Genomic DNA, 21,916 nt, shown 5'->3' on the forward strand with positions numbered 1-21,916 from the left:
CTTGAAGCTGAACAGCAAGGGAAGGAACAGGAATCGGTGGAAACTCTGATGCAGTCAATGTTGAGGAGTGATAGGCCAGTGAGTTCCTATATGACAGAACAACGGATGACACAAGATGAAATTGAAGAGAATGCTCCACAGGAAGATGCTATAGAACTTTCTATAGAATGCCCGCAGAAAATAGAGAACAAAAAGTGTGCCCTCGGTTTAGAAAAAAATGAGCTAAGAGAAGAGTTGCTTGATTTAAGAGAGATCGACATATTAAGATCAGTGAAAGAAGTAGACTGCAGAAGGTCAATAAAACCCCAAAAGTTAGAAGTTTGATAAAATGAACACAGTAATTAAGACTGTCCATAGAGATCCATGCGATATAACAGAAGTAAACAGGATGTATTACTGTGTGGCTAAATTAATAACAGATAAAGTTCTACCACAAGTACACAGGATAGTAAGGGGAAGGAAAGGAAGAAATCAAATACCATCATGGAAGTATCAAACAGAGAAAACTATAAAGCAATTAAGACAAGAAGTGTCACTGTTAGAAGAGTATAGAAGGGGGAATAGATCAACAAAAATACTCAGAAAGATAGACATGATAAAAGCAATGTACAATATTATAATGGATCAGGATTTATTCATGTACTATTTTAAATAAACTAAAAATATCATCACAGGCAGAAAAACTTAGAAGATACACAGATAAATATAAAGGAAAAGTACAAAATAAGCAATTTATTGACGACACAAAAAAGTTTTATAGACAACTGGGAAACAAGGTTAAAGGATTTGAAAGACCACCAAGAAAAGAAGAAATAGATAAGATTTTGGAAAAGTATTTATCTGTGGAACATAGCAAAGATGCTAAATGGACAGAAGAAGTAAAAGAAAGAATAAGAAGTTTGAAGGTACAGTTTATGAAATAGGATGAAGTAACAACCAGAGAGATTGAAAAAATGTTAAGAAAAGCCTCTGATTGGAAAATCCCAGGCCCAGATGCAGTACTTAACTTCTGGTTAGAAGCATTAAAATCTTTGCAGGAAGATTTAGCCATGAGTAAGAACTATTTATAAGCCCACCCTGAACAGACACCAGCCTGGCTAACAGGAAAAACAATGCTCTTACTTAAGAGTGAACTGCAAGCTTCCCTAAAAATTACAGACCAATAACTTGCCTTCCGACGATGTATAAACTATACCATTGATGCCTTCCGACGATGTATAAACTATACCATTGATGCCTTCAGACGATGTATAAACTATACCATTGATGCCGGCAGAGTTTATAGTAATTTAGAAGACAACTCAATTATAGCAATAGAACAAAAGGGCAATAAAAGAATATCATATGGAATAAATGATCATTTGTTGTTAAATAAAGCCATAGTGGAGAACTGTAAAAAGGGGAAGAATCTTAGTATGGCATAGATTGACTACAAAAAAAGCATTTGACAGAATACCACATTCATGGATAAAAGGGTGCTTAAAAATGTGTAACTCAAGAAGCGAAGAAAGGCACCAACGATAACTGGAATCCACACAAAAAGTACCTAAAGACTGGAACCACACAAGGTGCTTTTATAAAAACAAATTTATTTCAATAGTCCACAAGTTAAAATCACTGCATACAGATCACATAAACGCAATTCTATACACCAGCGTTTTCGTCTCTCCCATCAGATGACCATTTTAAATCTATTTACTCCATATATACTCTCATTAATAAAGTGAAAACCAATCAAATCAAGTTAATACATAATGTAATAAGTAACCCCTTCATTTCAGTTCATTCTACCATAAAGCTGCATAATAGAAATGTAAACCATAACATTCTGTGTATTGCACTCACATCCAATAAATAAACCATTAAAATTAATAAATAAATTATTAAGAAAGCATGATTAGAACATATTGTTTCTTAAATAAATATAAAATTTAAAATACTTATTTAAAAATGTATGTTTTCATTACAATCCTTAAAAACAATATTATTGCTTGGTATATATCCCAAAACAAGATGTTATTGCACCATCTAGTGACCTCATTGAAAATTACATTCCAAATAATTATAATTTGGCAGATATCAATTTAAGTAGTGGTAGGATGGATATATAGTAATTTAGGCCAGGGGGCACAGCTCTCAACCTTCTATCCCCAAAATGAGGAACACCAGCCCGCATAATGTGGAACAAATGGGTAAAATGTGGAACACATACTAACAGCTTCAACTAGGAAGGTCATAGGATGACTAAAATATGCTGTTTTTACTTATAAAAAAGATATTTCACTGAATTAACATGATTCATTTCTATTTACCATGGATATCAGTTAAAAATTCCTAACACAAAATGTGTGTCAGACCCTTCGAGGAACATGAACTTTATAAGACCCCAAATGAGGTACGTTCCTCATAATGAGGTGCACTTGAGAGGTATGCCAGGGGATTCGCTGCATCCAAGGTAACTTGCCACCAAAGTTCCCTGAACTCAATTTTCTCCTCCCATGGCACACCTCTTATTTCATTTTTTACCTGTTCCAGAACGAAAAAGGCAAAGTCTGCTTTCAGACAAGTCTTTGTATGTTTATATAATGCATTAGTTTCCTTTTTAGCAGTAATAGCATGCTTGTGCTCGTAAATCCTTCTCTTTAGCCTACATTCGGTCTTACCCACGTAGAAGGATCTACACTCTACACACATAGCAAGATATACTATCCCTTTAGCTTCACAATTGAAATAACCTGAACTATTGAGCCATCTATTCCTAATCTCAATAAAAATCTTATCTGTGTTCATTATGTTTACACATTGGGAACAGTGACCACACTTGTAGGTCCCTATTCTCCTTCTGTTCTGTGCCATATCATTACCACTATTCTCAAGGATATTCTATAAACTTTGTGAATTTTTATACACTGCTTTCAGAGGGTCGGTGGGTAATTTGTCCAAATCAGAAATGGTTATAAATCTTTCCCATTCAGCTTTAAAAATTTTCTTTGTAACTCCATTAAGGGCATTATATTCCAGTACAATAGCATCACTAAATTTAGATTCTTGCTCATGTATGATAACATTTGAAAACTGTTCTTTTTGTCCTCAAACAGGTTTAAATTTAGTCTGCCTACCCAGCTATTACTTCTGCCTTAACCCCCTCACTAAATCCAATGGGTACCCCCTTTCCAAAAACATTCCTTCCAATAACTCACACTCCTTTTGGAAATCATTTTCCAAGGTGGTCATCCAGCTTCCTCGGACATATTGACCCTTAACTATATTCCTTTTACAGTGTGGCGGTTGTGCACTCCTATAATGGAGAAAAGAATTACAAAAGATAGGCTTTCTGAATATTTTAGTTTCTAGGTTACCATTTACTTTGTACAGTTCAACGTCTAAGTACTGCAACCGCTCATTAGAAAGGGTGTAGGTAAAATCCAAAAAATTGGTAGTATTTTCATATAAACCATAAACTCTTCAAACTTCTCTCTAGTCCCTTTCCAAAACATTACTATGTCATCTAAAAACCTCTTATAGAGGATCCAATGTGTTGCATACTCAGAGCTTAATATGTACTTTTCCTCCCATTTAGCCAACACAAGGTTAGCATAGGTAGGGGCACATGCTGACCCCTTCGCTACTCCTTGTGTTTGTTGGTAAAATTGACCCTTAAAAAATATAAAATTATATTTTAAAACCATTTCCATTAAAACCCATACACACTAACTTTTCATAATAGCTCAAGTCGCCATCTTCAGAAATTATTTCTTCGAACAAATTCATCCCCTCTTGCTATGGGATACTTGAAAATAAGTCTATCATGTCTGTGGTAATGAATGTTAAATCATCATGAAACAATTCATGTGTAATTTCCTTCAGGAAGTCTCAAGAATCTTTTAGAATGGCTTTTCCTTTTGACCCATACATGTTTAAGTTTGTTATCCACATACTTGGCCAAAGGGAGAGTCTTAGACCCATTGGCCGACACTATGGGCCTCAGGGAGGGATCTTTTTTATTCTTATGGGTCTTGGGTTTCCTGAATATGGAAGACACCCTTGGTTTATCTACCTTTAAATATCTTAACGTTTTTTCATCAATTAACCCTTCCATATACATATCTTCCAATACACCATCAATCCTTCTATAAGCTATATTAACCTCATTTTTGACACACTAGAGTATTTCACCTCATCCCTTAATATTTGATTCATTTTTCCTTCATATATTATATTGTTCATTATTACTACCCCTCCCCCCTCGTCGGGCTTCATTACCCATACATCAGGGTTAAATTTCAATTCATTAAGTATGCTATTTTCTTTACTAATTAAGTTAGGCCTATATTTAACTTTAACCTGTTCCTTCCTTAATTCTCTCTCTATAATTTTCTCAAAGTTTTGTAACTGGGGGTGTAATGGTGGATTATATGTAGTTCTCAGTCTCAAACCCTGTTCAATCTCCATCGAGCTTGAGGGTAGTATTAAACCCAAATTAATTTTTCTAATAAACAATTTAATATCCAGTAGTGTCTTAGTGACGTCCCCCATTCTTAGATGGGATGAATTTCAAACCCTTAGGCAATAAACTAAAATGTTCTCTACCAAGCACTTCATTGCTAAAATTATGAATACAAAATCGATCTAAAACATGCTTGTAACCATCCACTGATATGTCATTGTGGTTGGCTTGGGTGAGGGGCCTACCATCAAACTCTAGTATCTCTTCCCCCCCATAAAAATTTGGTTGTTGATATTCAAAGGTTCATAGATTAGTACAAGACTAACTGCCCTTGTGAGCCATTTTAAGCCTAGCCAATTATCCCTTGTGAGACTCAAACCCGGTACCTTGTGTTTGTAAGGCCTTAACCATTAGGCCACCCTTTTAGTTCTGTTTTCTTCATAAGCCTCTCAGGCCTACATAATGGTGGGAAGTCCTGCTCATGCTCCAGGTCTCCTACTTCTTGATTCCCATTATTTCCAAAATTCTGGTTCACACTATTAACTTCATTATACTGCTCATGGGAATAAACAGCACCATTCTGTCCATGACTTTGTGGCTTGGGGTAACATACATTATCACCATTCTGTCCATGACTTCATGGCCTGGGGTAACATACATTATCACCATTCTGTCCATGACTTCGTGGCCTGGGGTAACATACATTATCACCATTCTGTCCATGACTTCGTGGCCTGGGGTAACATACATTATCACCATTCTGTCCATGACTTCGTGGCCTGGGGTAACATACATTATCACCATTCTGTCCATGACTTCGTGGCCTGGGGTAACATACATTATCACCATTCTGTCCATGACTTCGTGGCCTGGGGTAACATACATTATCACCATTCTGTCCATGACTTCGTGGCCTGGGGTAACATACATTATCACCATTCTGTCCATGACTTCGTGGCTTGGGGTAACATACATTATTTTTGTATTCATTACAATCACGTTCAAACTTTTTTAACTTTCTTTGCACAATTTCATCACAAATATCAATTCTCACATTAAAATATTTCTCATTCTCTTCCTTAATAATAAATATAAGGTCATCTTTAATACACCGGTCCAACTCTTCTATTTCTTTTTGTACTTCCTCTTTAATCTTAATATTTTCTTTTATAATTACTTTTAAAATCTCTAAACCACAATTATTGAACACATTCAACAAGTCTTTATAAAATACAGTACCTATTTGGACATTGTTTGGGTATTTCCAAACCCGTAGTCCCTTAGGGACCATCCCCCCTGCAATGCACTCTTTTAGATAGCTGTTTTCAGTTTAGACAGTTTACTTAATTTAACATTGAAAGTGTCTGTTATAGCAGGTTGCACTCCAGCACAATCATTAACTTTGAATGAATATTTCATCCGTAGCCGGTCTCTAGTCTCTTTTAAATCTTTTTTGAAATGAATACCTGCTATTACTTCTGCTGCAACTTGTTGGCTTTGCCCAGGCATTATTTGTGATGTTCCGCCACTTGTAGCGGCTTGTACAGCATCCGTTCCCCTCAACACAGCAGGGGTTTGTTGTGGATTGAAAGTAGAGTCCTAAATGCTTACACGGGCATTTATTTCACTTCGTACGCCCATATTCTCGTAGAGTGTAGATCCTTCTATGTGGGTAAGACCGAATGTAGGCTAAAGAGAAGGATTTACGAGCACAAGCATGCTATTACTGCTAAAAAGGAAACTAATGCTTTATATAAACATACAAAGACTTGTCTGAAAGCAGACTTTGCCTTTTTCGTTCTGGAACAGGTAAAAAATGAAATAAGAGGTGGGCCATGGGAGGAGGGAACTTTGGTGGCAAGTTACCCCAGATGCAGCGAATCCCCCCTGGCCTAAATGACTATATATCCATCTTACCACTACTTAAATTGATATCTGCAAAACTAATTATTTGTAATGTAATTTTCAATGTGGTCACTAGATGGTGCAATAACATCTTGTTTTGGGATATATACCAAGCAATAATATTGTTTTTAAGGATTGTAATGAAAACATACATTTTTAAATAAATATTTTAAATTTTATATTTATTTAAGAAACAATATGTTCTAATCATGCTTTCTTAATAATTTATTTATTAATTTTAATGGCTTATTTATTGGATGTGAGTGCAATTCACAGAATGTTATGGTTTACATTTCTATTGTGTTCTATTGTGCAGCTTTATGGTAGAATGAACTGAAATGAAGGGGTTACTTATTACATTATGTATTAACTTGATTTGATTGGTTTTTACTTTACTAATGAGAGTATATATATGGGGTAATTAGATTTAAAATGGTCCTCTGATGAAGTGTTTATGGGAGAGACGAAAACTCTGGTGTACAGAATTGCGTTTATGTGGGCTGTATGCAGTGATTTTACCTTGTGGACTATTGAAATACATTTGATTTTATAAAAGCACCTTGTGTGGTTCCAGTCTTGAGGTACTTTTTGAGTGGATTAAAAATGTGTAAGATACACCCTACACTGATCAATTACATTACAGTGACCATGAAACAGTGGCAAACCACTTTTCAATTAAGCCATGATAAAGGACAAATTATTATTCCAGGGATAAAAATTCAAAGGGAGATATTCCAAGGTGACTCCTTGTCACAGCTGCTTTTTTGCCTTGCCCTTAACTCTTTAAGCTGTATACTTAACATATTAGGCCATGGCTATAAGTTGGCTCCTAGAAAACAACAAAGTGTAAAGACTGCTCATCTTCTCTTTGATGATGATTTAAAACTGTATAGCTCATCAGATGAGGAACTGAAAGCACAACTGCGAGTACTCAAAACTTTTTCAGATGATATAAGAATGTCATTTGGTCTTGATAAATGTGCAAGCGCAACCTTTAAAGCAGGGAAAACTGCAGCACCAAGAAAACATTAATTTGGGACAAGAATGTGATATAAAAGAACTTGAGCAAGAGGGAGTGTATAAATATTTGGGAACTGATGAAGGATCAACAATAAAACATGAACAGATGTGAATAAAACTTAGTAAGGAATATTTTAGAAGACTTAGATTAATTCTGAAAACAGCATTGACATCTAGGAACAAAATTCAGGCTATAAACCAATTTGCTCTTCCTGTCCTAGTTTATAGTTTTGGAGTGAATGACTAGCTCCAAAAGGTGTTGGATAGATTAGACAGGAAAACAAGAAGGATGCTTTATGCTCATTAGATAATTTATAAAAATCAGTGCATACCAAGATTATATATTCCCTGTTCCAAAGGAGGTATGGGCCTCCTTCAAATTGATTACATCACTGGACTGCACACATATCTACTGAACTCACAAGACCCAAACATAGTAAAAGTTTTAAAACATGAGGAGAATAAGTCTAAGATGACTTCCTTGCTTAGTCTAGCAGAAACTTATTGGCCTCGAGCAGGAATGGAAATCAAATCAGAACTGGATAAAAATCAGGCAGCAACTGAATGTGCCAAAAAACAAAAGAAAGAATAGAAGGTGAAGGACCAGATGAGAAGGCAAGAAATGGGGAAAAAGCACAACTATAGTTGCAAGTATAGAAAACTCCTGGAAGAACCTCATGTTGATCAGAATCGAATGTAGGAATGGTTAAGGGGAGGCAAATTCAAACCAAAAGATGAAAGGTCAATATTGGCGGCCCAAGATAGTGGGCTACATATACATTGGTTTATAAAGTCCATTGAACACGTGGGAAGAACTTACAAATGTAGGTTTTGTAAAACAGAATTGGAAACAGTCACACACCTTGTTGCTGGTTGCGACATATTAATTGCAGGAGGACTGTATACTGAAAGGCATAATAATGTGGCAATACTGTTACACTGGGGATAGTGCAAACATTATCGTATTAAAGTGGCTGAAAAACTCTGGAAACATGATCCACAAAACATCATAGAAAATGATGAAGTCTACATCACATGGGATCACCCATTACCAACAGTCCAAAAAATATATGCAATAAAACCAGCTATAATGGTCTGTGAAAAGAAGTTAAAAGTAACATTGATCATTGAAATCACTACACCCAGTAACTACAGTATCTGGCATAGAGAGAGAGAGAGACATAAAGTCATAAAATATCAGGATTTGTAGGCAGAAATGAGAGCAATGTGGAAGAAAGATACCCAGACATTTCCAATAGTAGTAGGAGCAAACGGTTTTATAAAAAAGAATCTACAATTGTATTTAGATACGTTACCAATACATGTAACTTCATACGAATTGCAGAAGGAGTCAATACTGGGCACATTGCAGGTGCTGAGCACTTCTGGCTGATATCAAAGATTGAAACAGAGCTAATTTCATGAACTTTAATCGCACTTTGACTTAGGAATGGGGGTCCATTCCCGTCATGGTATTAGAAACCCAAAAGACTTAAAGAAATTAAAAAAAAATATTCTACATGAATGAGAAGTGTACTAACTGGTTCTCTAACAGAGTAGCTGATGCATGGAACAGACTACCAAATTACATTAAAGCAAGTACCAGTTTAGATATTTTTAAGAACAGCCTGGACACTTATTATGGGGACAGGTGTTTTGGTATACTGGCAAGCTAAAGGGCATTAATGCCCGTGCTTGAAATATTTGTATGTATGTATGTATGTATGTATCTGTTTCCCACGAGTGACAGTCAACCACTAGCTTACTGGTCATGTGGCTTGACCTACCCCTTCACTAGTGGATCCCCTCCCCCATGTGGGTCTCTAAGCTTGGCTGCTGTCTCTGCTGCCATGTAATTATGACTCCACATACTAAATCCTGTGGCTTCGTATGTACAGTATGGCAGCCTGTGCTCCACGTATAATGCCTAATGGTCTGGCTAAGTTTCAACTAAGTGGTGTACCAGGGTTGCCTTCCTCCTCCCTGGTTGGGTAAGAGAAGAGGACACTCACTCCCATCCTCTCCTGACAGTTCTGTCAGTCACCTGAGCTGCAAATTGATCTCATTTCTCCCAGGCTGCAGTCTGGGATTTATCCTGCTGGAGTCCTGGCTATGGCTTTTTGGTCATCAATGTCTTCCCCTTGAGTGGTGTTGCTGGCTGATGAAATGGTCAAGTTAATTTGAGAAAATATTTCGAAAAGCCACAGTATGGGTGACTCTGATCCCTAATCAATATTAATTTTTTTGTTCCTGCAAAGAATATCACATTTGGTCCTAGAGCTTGGTACTAGACTCAATCATGGTTGCTGTTGTTTTTGAAAAGGTTCCACAGCACAAAACCCAGAATGTTCATCCTACAAACAAGGTGCCACATTCTTTAGACAGATTAGGGAAATGGATGTTTTCATCTTGTACCTTCTCCCTAAGGGTGTTAATCTACTTCATGTATGTATATCAAAAGATTCTAGAGAGACTTGTTAGATGAAACAACCACAACTCCAGAGGAGTTACCAGAGGTTTAGATTAACACTAAGTTACACTTCCAACTGACAACTTCTAACTCCATGGTGAATCAGACCATCCTTCTGACAACTTATAACTCCATGGTGAATCAGACCATCCTTCTTCTGACAAATTCTAACTCCATGGTGAATCAGACCATCTTTCTTACCCATAGTGCAGCTGATGGTTCTGCTGTGGTGACAGGTTCAGGTCTTACTGTTCACCATCACATCTGGGTCCTTCTAACTGAATTCACTGTGAACTCCAAAGCTCATTTCACACATGCCTACTCTGACAGATGTTTGCTCTTTGGGGATTCAGAAAAAAGCTTACATGGAAAAACAGGAAAGCGAGGACAGTGCACTCACTAAAGTTATAGTGAAATTCCAGGCTGCACAGCACCCATTTTTAAGAACTGATTGCATCCTGCCAGCCTAGGTTCTGGCACCCTAACAGGAATTTTTTTGTGGTTCTGGAATGCATAGCCATGGTCAGAACAATTTCCAGAATCCTAGTGCCTTGCATTTGTACAGCAACTCTCACATTCCTGAGGTCATGTTTGACTACTTTGCCGGGGGGGGGGGGGGGGGGGGGGTTGTCATCAGTCAGTCTGCCAGTTGTTGCGAAAGGCCATGATTTGTAATAAATGGAACAAAAACATCATATTCAAAGGCTGTTCAGTTCCCTTTTTATCACCTCCCAGTCAGCAGTTTTTTCCCCTTCCTGAAACACCAGAATTTCAAAAAGGAGTGGCAAAAAAAAAACTGGTCACAGCCTGCTGATAAAAAGACGACTCTATCAGTTCCTGCCAGACCAGAAAGTACACAGCTTTTTCTCAATGCTCCTTTAGTGCCAAAAATCAGGTCATTATGTGCAATCTCAATATGAGCAGCCTAAATCAGTATATTGTCAAGAGGAACTTTCATATGGTCTCAGTGCTACTCATAGTGCCCTCTCTGTTTGATGGAGACTGGATATGGTCTTTGAACTTCTAAGATGCATACCAAATTAGTGCAAGAGATTTCTTTGTTTTGTATAGGAACCTGAAGGCTCAGGGTACTCACATTTGGCCTCACTACAGCCCCTGAATGTTCACCAAATTCTTGTCCTCAGTTGTAGGAGCTCCTTGACTCCAAGGTTCTTATGTCTTTTCATACCTGGATGACTGCTTCTAGCAGCTTTATCAATGAAGAGTCTGCTTACCTCTAGGGATATGATTTCCAATCTATTTCAGTCTTTGGGCATAACAGTAAACCTTACAAAGTCTCAGATTATGCCCTTACAGCTGTAGCATGTTCAGTGGCTGCACTCTGAGCACCCAAAATGTGCCACTCATATTCCTATGGAAAAGATTCTTCTCATCACAACTACATTTCATCAGATAATCAACACCAGTTCAGTTGCAGCTTCTGTTTCCTTTGGGCAGTAGATCTGATGACTTTTAAATCATAGTGGTTCCTCATACCAGCAGTTCATGACTGTCCATTGCAACACCTTCCTGCACAGAGCTACCAACTATCACATATTCTCTGTGTAAATTACATTGCCAAAGTTTATTTATGTATCCCCTAACAATGCTTATAAAGTGTTCTTCATTCTGTGCACTTTTCTTGAGCAATGCCAGCCCCTCCCAAAGTACAGTGGAGTCAGTTTTTACACACTCTTGATGGTCCACTAAGGATTTCCAAGAATTGCAAGGGGTGTCTTCATCATTGAACGTTCCAGTCTAATTTGCCTCTTAGCAGACTGTTTTTGACCATCTACCCCCAAGATGACAATGAGCATGGATGCCTCTGCTCTGGGATGGGGGCACTGTTTGTAACAGACAACCCAAGATACCTGGTCCTTCCAAGAGGCTGATATGCATATAAAGAACTGGGCCTTTCTTCTCACTTTGCAGGAGTTTCAGAACTTCCTCATACCAGTCTGATTACCATCCACTCAAGCAATATGGCAGCATTTTGCTATGTAAACATGCAGGGGAAAGAGGTCCACTCCTATGCTCTTTGTCAGGAGATCATGAGAGTTTTGGGAATGGACTTTACCTTGTTTGGTCTTCTCATTGCAACCTATACCTTGGGTTAAGCCTTTTATCTATCAGACAGGCACAGTCATTTTCTTCACATGTGAAACAAGTTAATCATCAATACTTTGGACACTCTTCTTTTAATTGGGAAACCTTCCTGTGATGTGTTTACATTCCTATCCAACTTCAGATGTAGAAATTACTTTCCTTTTATTCCTCCCGAAAAATGAACTCTTGGGATGCACTCATCCAGAAGTTGCCCTTGGAGCTTCATTGCATCTTTCTCTCTACTTTTCCATTTTCTAAAATTTCTCAAGAACACCAGGATAAGTAAACCCAATGTCATTCTGAAAGCATGCTTGTGGTTCTGACAAGTTCGATTCCCTCTACTTACTGTCATCTCTTGAAGAGGCCTATCCCCTCAGTCCCTACAAGAGTCTTTTTCCACCTGTCTGGCCATCCTCATCCAGACTGTTGCTCCTTGAGGGTAACCACATGGTTTCTACAGTTCAAATGGCAGCCCAGGGGACTTTTTTGCCTGTACAGGGTGGCCCAGCTCCTTATTTATTCCCATGGGCCTGGCACTAGGAAAATTACTGCAACAAATGGGCTCACTTCTTGCACTGGCCGCATTCACAGGACTACATCTCTTTTCATCTCCAGTCCCCACCATTCTGGAATATCTTTCTCAAATCTTTCACTCAGGCCTCAAATTTTCATTGGTTAAAGATCATAGGTAGCCACTTCTAATTCCCACTAGGGAGCAAATTCTGCTTCCCTGGCTTCTCTTAAGGTTTGAAAATCTTGAGAGGGATTTTTCTTTTTAATCCTCCTTTCAAGTCTTTTGTTCCTCTGTAGGATCATTATTTCATTCTGTAAAAACTAGCACTGTATCCTTTGTACTGGCCTCTTTTGATGACCTCAGATGTCTTACTTGTACATGTCTATTTTTGGTGGCCATTACTTTGGCAAAATGATTTTCAGAGATGCAGGCTTTGTGTCTCTATCCACCATATATCATCTTCCACAAAGAGAGTTTCATCATGTACCATTCCTTCCCTTATGTCCAAGTATGCCACAGAATATAATATAAATCAATCAGTTGATCTTTAAGTTTTTTTCTTAAACTAATCTAATTAGGGAGAATATTTGTTAAATTGTATGAATGTCTATAGCAACTCAGATTTTATTTGGAAAGAACCAAACCTATGAGGTAGGATTCACATTTCTTTGTAACCTTCTGTTCAAATAAACAGGGCCAAAAAACATTCAAGGATACATCATCTTATTGGCTTTCTCACTGCTTTAGATTTTGCTAATAAAGCTATGGTAAGTCTTTACCATCTTTCAAGCCTTCTCCAAAAATGCCTCTTTGGATGCCATTTGTGCTGCTGCCACCTGAGCATCACCAAACACCTTTGTAAGGCAGTCTGTGGATCTCACCTCCAGGTCAAGATGTGCCTTTGGAGGTGCCAGAATTTGGAAAAGCCCCCTAGAGGATAAGCTTGTGATACTGGCCTAGAAGTGACAAAGTTAAAACGCCCAATGTCAGAAATTAAATGATTTATTTTCTATAACAATAGAACTGCATTGGCAATTTCATTTCTATAATCATGCCTGCAATCCCACTAAGAGACCAGAGGTTTCCTCTGAGTACTGTATTTTTTGGAGCATAGTAAATCTTCTTTCAGCTTTTCCTGGTTAGGGGTCGCCACAGCGGAACTCCGGTCTGCTAATGATTGGCAATGGATTTTTACGGTGACGAGTTGCCAGCTCGATGCCCAACCTTCAAAGAAGGCACGCCCATTCACGCTCACACCTACCTGCATGTCTTTAATGTCACTCGACCACGGGGAGGATATGCAGACTCCACACAGAAGGTGCTCCAGCCAAGAATGGAACAGGAGAACCTCTTGATGTGAAGTGACAACACTAACCGTTGCACCAGCGCTGCCTCATTTTTTGGTGTTCTGTCTATTTTGGGTTTTTTCACTGGAAGTGCCAACTTGTGACTTTTGACATCAGGAGAGAAATTATTTTGTACCAAAAGTTATAGGTAAAGGTCTGAGGATAAGGTAGACTGGATAAGTTTTTTGAGCTTTGCTAAGTATCTACAACTACTAGCTATAGAGGTTATGGAGAAGAAACTTCCAAAGCAGATCTTTTATTATGCTAAGTACATAACTTTTATTTTTTAGGAAGGCCAAATGTTTGTAACTGCAATACATGGGATTATGTAAAGATTTTAACCCTTGCTGCTTTGTCACAAAATTAAAAAATTTAAAAGGAACAAGGTAAACTTTTGAAATAATATTGGAAATTTCCCTGAAAATAAATGACAGCTGAGATGCATGTTGGCAGAAATTCCTTTTTTTCCATAAAAAAATTGCATCTTTTTCTGTCTCCTGCATCTGATGACCAGCTAACTTCTGCCGTAGCCGCGTTTTTGTTCCCTATCATATGTGTGAGTACTGTTCAAAGTGGGATCATCATCTGGGCAGCCATAAGGGATTTTGTGCCCTAACACAACCTCGGTGGCTGATGTGCATACTCACAGATGCAAGGTCCTGAAGTGTCATCCTCTGTGAGTGCATGTGTTCCTGCACAAAACTCCATAAAGGCTGTTGTGAGTTCAAGACTTGGCAGTTACATGTGCATATCCCTGGGGCAAACACAGACTGTCATGCACACATGTGCATATCCCTGGGGCAAACACTGAATGCCATGCACTTCTGCCTCAGTAGGCCCTGACACTGCAGCAGGCCAAACTGACTCTCTCCTCTACAGTGGTTGTAAAATCATCCTTTTATTAATCTGTGACTTTTTCTTTTGTGTTGCCTCGATTTTCACATTAAACTTATTGTACTTTGGTAATGAAACACAAAGACTCTGCACTTTCCATATGCCAAGGAACATTAGGAATGTATAAAAGATTATAGAAAATGTATGACTAAGTTCATTGGGTGAGCTTTTTTAGTGCAAAAAAGACTATGTGAATGGGCCTATGAAATGAAGCACTTGTTACAACCTGGCGTGACTACATTACTTTGTACTTGAAAGCATCCATGGGGCTGGTGTGTAATGACCAAGTGTGATGTATGTACATGGCTTCGTGTGTATGTATGCAGTCAGTGACCCTGTCTCCCCCTTGTAAACAGCACCACCATGTAATACCAGGCTCCATTAGGGATTCTGCTTCAGATAATATGCCAAGGTACACACACATGCACATGAACACACACATTTGCACGCGCACATGCACAGACATACGCCCACACTTGTACTCACACACAGACACACACTCGCGTGTGCACACATCGATACACATATTCCGCTCCCCCTGAATAGAGGTGAGCTAGACTATCAGAGTCATTCCTGCCCCCTCCTGTAGCAGCAGGTGTCTCAGCAGCCAGCTGTACTTGGGTTACCAGGACCATAGTCAGGCCTTTATACTCTACCAATGAGCTGATTAACATGTTCAGTGTTACTTTTTCACTTCAATATAGGGTGTATGGTATTAAACTTTTGTTGTTATATAGAACAAAGCTGTGAAAAGTAATAAAATATTTTTTATAATGGACCCAAAAATATAGCCAAGTACCATCCCCAAAGTATACCTTTATAGTGCGTTTAATGTTTTTTTGAAGAGACCTATTTAGTTTGTATACATTCTTCCCAACTTTTGGATATTTAGAGCTCCATTTTGGTGCACAAGAAAAAAAAAAGTCCTGAAGATCAATTAATAAGTTGTGGTTAATGAAAACTAATGCCTAGGGACCATGACACTGGCCGGTTTCAGAGGTAACAAATGTTACTAAAAATATTGTGAAAGTGCCTTTTAGACACACACAGACACACAGACAGCCACACAGACACACAGACAGATACACAGACACACATAGACACATAGACACACACACACAGATACACACAGACACACACACACACCTGGATCTCTTTAACCAGAAATCAAATTAATGCCGTGCTGTAAAATATATGACTATACTGAATGTAACATATTAGGAGTTAATGTCTTCATAAGAAAGATATTAGGAATTCACTGAGCAAATACGTTCCTTTAGCTTTTAAGTTGCAGAAGGCCTTGGAAATGAATAATTTCATTTTGCTTTCAAGTTGTAAAAAGCCTTGGAAATGATTTACCCCCCAAATTGTTGCATATGATTTTCTTTAACAATGCTGTCACCAGCTGTGAATCTCACTGATTTTAGAGATGGTGCCCTTTTAAAACTAGAAATTGGAGGACCATTTTCTGATGATTTAGCAGACAGACGAATGGAAGAATTCATCCTTGTTCAAGTCGAACAGCTTGAAGATGCTGGCCCGAAGAGAAGACGTGCACAACAGGTTAAGAGTATATTAGAAGACTGATTTCTTTAGACATTTCATTTCTGCTTCTTTTACTAGCTTGTGGTCAGCAGCATAGAAAGTAATGCACTCCCAGCCAGCATTTCATCTCTTAATGTTGCCACTCCAGGCAGCTGTTGTTGCTGTCAGTGATAGAATTATTGATTTTTCAGCACACATTGTCAACTATCTGACTTATTTTTATTTTATTATTTTAAAAGATATCATCACCTGCAGCTTTTACAGCCAGTATTGCTTTATCATAGAAAGCGGGGATCTCACAAAATGAAGTCTGCTAAGGAACAGCATAATACTTTGTCTTTTTCTTTTCCACGTATCATGTGTACGCATCTGAATTTATCTTGCAAGCAGTTTTCTCACTTATGTTGCTCTCCTCACGGTGTCAGTGTGCTTATAGTCTTTTGATTCTTTCCGATAATCTAGGGTTCAAATACTGTTAACAGCGAGTGGGTTCTTAAAGATGACAGAACAGAATGGTATTGTTTTTCTTAAAGTATGATACCTACAGGAAAACAACTAATGAATTAAAAAAATATATATAAAATAAATGAAATTGTACAAACACGTCACTGATAGAATGAATTTATCTGTAAGTAGAATTTTGTTGATTGGCTTAGCAAAGGTATAGCAGTATCAGTGAAACACCAGTGATTTTGTTAAGGCCTAAAATTTCTAGGACATATTTACATCCAGAATCTGTGAAGAGCTTGGGACATATTTAAAACTTTACTGCAGACTGGTATGACATACATGTGGCTATGGACAGGACTCAGTATGCATTACTAAGTTTGTTGTCTTGGGTGTCTTGCATATTTCCAAGTTTGCAGCACTGATCATGGTTACTAGTTTACACTATCACTCAAATTTAAAGTGCAGGCGATACTTTTCACATCTTATGCTGCAAATGTTAAGATAACTTACAGTTTATTATCTTTTTCAGGTTTTTTACAACTGGTCTGTAGCTGTAAGCTCTCGCAGAAAGGATCAAGTCATGAAAACCAAAACATTTGAAATGGCAAACAGGTAAGCTGATAAACAAATGCACAAGTTAGATATTTTAATAAAAATTCACCTATAAATTTGCAGTATGCAGAGACATTGGCTTTTCAGTCTTAAAAGGAATATTTTGTTGATTTGGTCTTTATCAAACAAGTTTGATCAAGTATATGAATATTTACCAAACATGAAGAAAATAGTCAGATACCCTTCATAAGTGATGTCAGCAACAACCTGCTCACCAATCCAGAGGACATTAAAGGCAGATGTAATGAGTATTTCCATCAGCTTCTGAATGAAGAAGCTATATTGCCCCAGAAACAGCCTACGATGAGAGAAGAGGAGCCCGCCCAAGAAGAAGTAAGAACAGCACTAAGGAAAATGAAGCCATGGAAAGCAGCAGGCTCAGATGAGGTCACAGCAGATAGGATAAAGATGCTGGGTACGATAGGTGAGAAATGACTCGTGAGGGTATTCATAGCAGTATGGAGAGAAAGGTGTATCCCAAATGACTGGAGAATAAGCATACTCATGCCAGTGTAAGAACAAAGGGGACAGCCACAACTGTGGGCAGTACAGAGGCATCAAACTCCTATCACACAACATGAAAGTTCTGGATGGGGTGATTGATAAATGAATATGCAGAGCAGTAGACAGTAAGATGGGAAATAGGCAGTTTGGATTCATGGCAGGATGCAGCACAACTGACCCGATGTTTACAGTGAGACAGATACTTGAGAAGAAGCTAGGTTGAGAAGAGAGTCCAACTAGCATATGACAAGATCCCAAGAAAGCTGATCTGGGCAGTATTGCAGTGGTTTGAGGTCCCAGAAATATTGGTAGAATTAGTGAAGAATATGTACAAGGACCCAATGACTTAAGTATGAACAGTGTTTGGCCTCACAGAGAGGTTCCCAGTGGGAGTGGGTGTACACCAGGGTTCAGCTGTGAGTCCACTGCCATTCATACTGGTGATGAACTACATTAGCAAACAGGTTGGAGGGGAAAAAATCAACAAAGTTGCTGTACGTAGATGATGTGGCAGTACAGGCAGACCCTGATCAAGCACTTCAGCAAAGGATAGGGGAACAGAATGCAAAACTGAAGGCACATGGGATGAAACTAAGCACAGATAAGACAGTGGTAATGACAGAAAATTGGGGAAATCAGAAGAAGCTGAGAATAGTGATAGAAGGGAAGATAGTGGAAAGGTAAACAGCTTCAAGTATCTGGGAGGGTGACTGAGGAGAAGGGTAGTCTGAATAAAGAGGTCAAAGGTAGAATCAGAGGGGCTGCAGCCAACTGGCATAGAGTGTCAGGTGTAGTCTATGACAAGAATGCCAAAGAAGCTGAAAATTAAGGTGTACAAGACAGTGGTGCGACCAGTACTACTGTATGGTACAGAAACCTGGGCAGTAAAGGCAGAACAGTTGAAGAAGCTAGAGGTGATGGAAATGAAGTGCCTGAGAAGGGTGGTAGGATGTACACTGTGGGACAGATGAAGAAATGAGGACATAAGAGCAGAAGCCAAAGTAGCTCCAACTGCAGAAAAGATTAAAGAGAACAGAGTACGATGGTTTGAACATGTGCAGAAAAGCAAAAGACAATCTGGTGAGGAAGATTTGGGACAGACAGGAGAAGGTAAGAGGAAGTGAGGACGTCCAGCAAAGAGGTGGATGGATTGTGTAAAAGAAGATCGGCAACAGTCAAACATGAGTGTTGAGGAAGGGTGGAGTGTGGTACTGAATCGAGAAAGCTGGCGACAGTAAACACAATACCCCGATCCCATTTAGAAAAAAAATGGGAAAAAGAGGGCTGATGATGATGATGACATGAATCTTTAACAAGTCAGATAAATCTGCAGTGACTATTCTTATGAATGTAATATTCCTGCATCATTTTTATTTGAATTTGTTTATCTTGCCATGCATTTTGAGTTCCATTTTTCTAAAGTGTGCCCTGGCATAAATCATATTTACGTGAGGTTTGGCACCACTGAGTATATTAAGCATGTGCATTAGTCAAGGGAGGCAAATCTGTGACATACTGCTAGTAGTGCAAGGGAGCAAAGTGTGAGGCTATGTTGATGTAAATGAGGTATCCTATAATGTAAAAAGCACAGCCCACAAGCTATAGTTTACAGAATGGTTTTATCTAGTGTTGAAGGCTAGACACACCGGATTCATTATTCCCATTCTGGGAAATTTCCCAGTCCTTATATCCACAAAGGTAACGAACAACATCATTTCCTGAAATTAACATATCCTTATTAATTTATGTAGTATTTATTAAATGAGTAAAATATTTTAGATGTGTATGCATATTTTCCTGAGGTGTCCTGGAAAATATGACTGGCGTTAAATCAGTTTAGCTATACATCTGTCTGGCAGTTTAGCACAGCTGATTAAGGCTACAAGATGCTAATGGGCTTTATCTTGTAGTCCTGGGTTCGAGTCACTCAGTCTTCCATTTGTTACTTAACCAGTGTTGCCTGACCTCCACTGATAATCCACCTTTTCAGCTCACTTTGAACAAAACATTGCTTACACAACAGGCAGACAAAAGTACTCATGCAAACTTTAACTATTTTAGGATTTTAGCTTGGAGCACAGAACTTTTATTCCTAACAAGGAAATATTTTCTTCGGAAGTTTTGAAAATTATGACTGAGTCCAAGAGACCTACTACAAGAAAACCATTCCTTCAGAAGTACAAAAGATTTTCTGAAATGGCAAAATGGCAAGCAAAGACAGTGTTAATTGTCCAGTGCTGAGATTCTTGGACTATTTCAATTACTTCTGAAACTAATCTTATTTTTTATCAAGCTGTATCTGTGATTTTAGTCTATATTCTTCTTTTACCTCAAGCAGCTACTTCTCCAGTTAGAAGTTTCCTTAAAAATGTTCTGCATGTAAGACATCCAGAAAGATTGCATTTACCTTCTTGGAACTTGAACTGGATGTTTGAAATGTTAACTCTGCTTTGCATTGAACCTGCATATTGCTTGAGCTTACCTTTCATGCAAATCACTTTCCTTGGTTGCATTTGGCTGTTCAGAGCAGAGGGACAGAGCTCTGACTACATACAGCCCATATAATCTGTGCTTAAATATCAGCCCAAACACTGGAGGATCCACCTTGTGGTGGGGGCAATTAGTGACTGAATTGCTGAAAGCCTGCTCTTCATTCTTTGGAGAGTTTCAGGTGATCCTGTTTTAGGAGTGACATCTTGCACTGGCTTTGAATTGGTTTCCAAGATGCATTTAGTCAGAGCAGCAGAAGCAAGAACCTTGTCATGGTGGTACAGAAATGAGAATGCATGTGCGCGCCCTTGTTGGCTCCATTGCATGCTTGTCATGTGCTTCTTAGTATAAAAGCAAAAGTAGTACAAGAAAAATATAGCAAAAAAGAAACTGAGTTGCTCTAGATGATGGCCTGGCACACTGACTCCTACCTCCACTGGTAATGGATACGACTAGCCAGGAAGAGGGAACCGATGTGCCACTGATGTATTGGATTAGGCTGGATGGTCAGGCAAGAATTCCCTACATTATTTTGTTTGTAATTACTTAAGACAGAACACTTTCTGAATTACAGGCTTTAGTATTTAACCTTTATATACTGTATTCCATTTTAAGAGGGTAACTAACAGAAAATCTACTCTGCTACCAAAGATGGCCTCTGCGGTTTCCTCAAACCAGTCAGTTTAGTGACTAATGTTTTATCCTACTTATCAAAAATATTAAACCTGAAGTGCTAGTTCTTTCAGGAAATCTGTTAAACTTTTTGTTTCCATCATTAAAAGAAAAGGTGCTTTCTTGTTACTAGGTAAACATTATCAAAATGGTTGGCCCATTGCCACCACTGCTGTAACTATGTCTGCATCATGTTTTACAAATTTGAGTATTTGAGACACGAGCTAACAGCTTCAACTGCTCTTAATGCTGTCAGTAAACACTACAAGCTAAAAGCTCATTCTGGGTAGGGGTGGGAGATGTTTCGTGGTTGTTGAATAGAAGATTCTGTAACTCTTCACCATCCAAGGGTTACCTGCCTGCTGCTTAGGACTCTACCCTCATGTTATGATTTACTAATTGCATGAGTATGTTTGCCAGAGCATTAGATCTTTAAGGTAGACACCATTGTAATAAACCCTCCCTCTGCCTTCTTTAACCATGCATAAAAAACATTTTCATATTTTTACCTTTGTAAATATACTGCTTTCATAAATAGCTGTGCTGTTTGTTTACAGGTTACTTGCTGTCATTCGCCCACTACAATAATATGTGTCTGTAAGACATTTCTTGACAAAAAACACATGAAGATCCCACTGTTAGCTATAAGGGAAACTCCTATCACTTTAAACCAGTATGTATGTTGGTATGAGATCAATTTTACCCTGCTAGGGGCAATATAACTATAGAAATGATAGATGGACCCACACAGCACCGCTGATTAGTAAACTAATTTGTTATGACAGACCATAACTTTTAACCTGTAGACATAGAAAATAGGTACAAAGCCCCATGAAAAGTAGGTACATTCAGACAAAAAGCAGGGCATGTAATCCAAATAAAATTTAAATAAAAAATGAAACAAAACTTGTTCTGCTTCCAAGTGGAATGTGGAAAACTAC

General features: G+C 38.3%; 1 protein-coding gene across 1 annotated transcript in view; it reads left to right on the plus strand.

The window, feature by feature from the left end:
• The window catches only part of OCA2 (OCA2 melanosomal transmembrane protein), a 1,553,018-nt gene that overhangs the window by 112,182 nt on the left and 1,418,920 nt on the right, over positions 1-21,916 (plus strand). Inside the window, exons 4-5 of the mRNA XM_044071808.1 lie at positions 16,108-16,265; positions 17,227-17,309. Coding sequence (XP_043927743.1) covers positions 16,108-16,265; positions 17,227-17,309 — 241 coding nt within the window. The remainder of the gene's footprint in view (positions 1-16,107; positions 16,266-17,226; positions 17,310-21,916) is intronic.

The sequence above is a fragment of the Protopterus annectens genome, chromosome 5.part0, assembly GCF_019279795.1.
Source record: "Protopterus annectens isolate FY-2018-M chromosome 5.part0, PAN1.0, whole genome shotgun sequence".
NCBI classification, from domain to species: Eukaryota; Metazoa; Chordata; order Ceratodontiformes; family Protopteridae; genus Protopterus; species Protopterus annectens.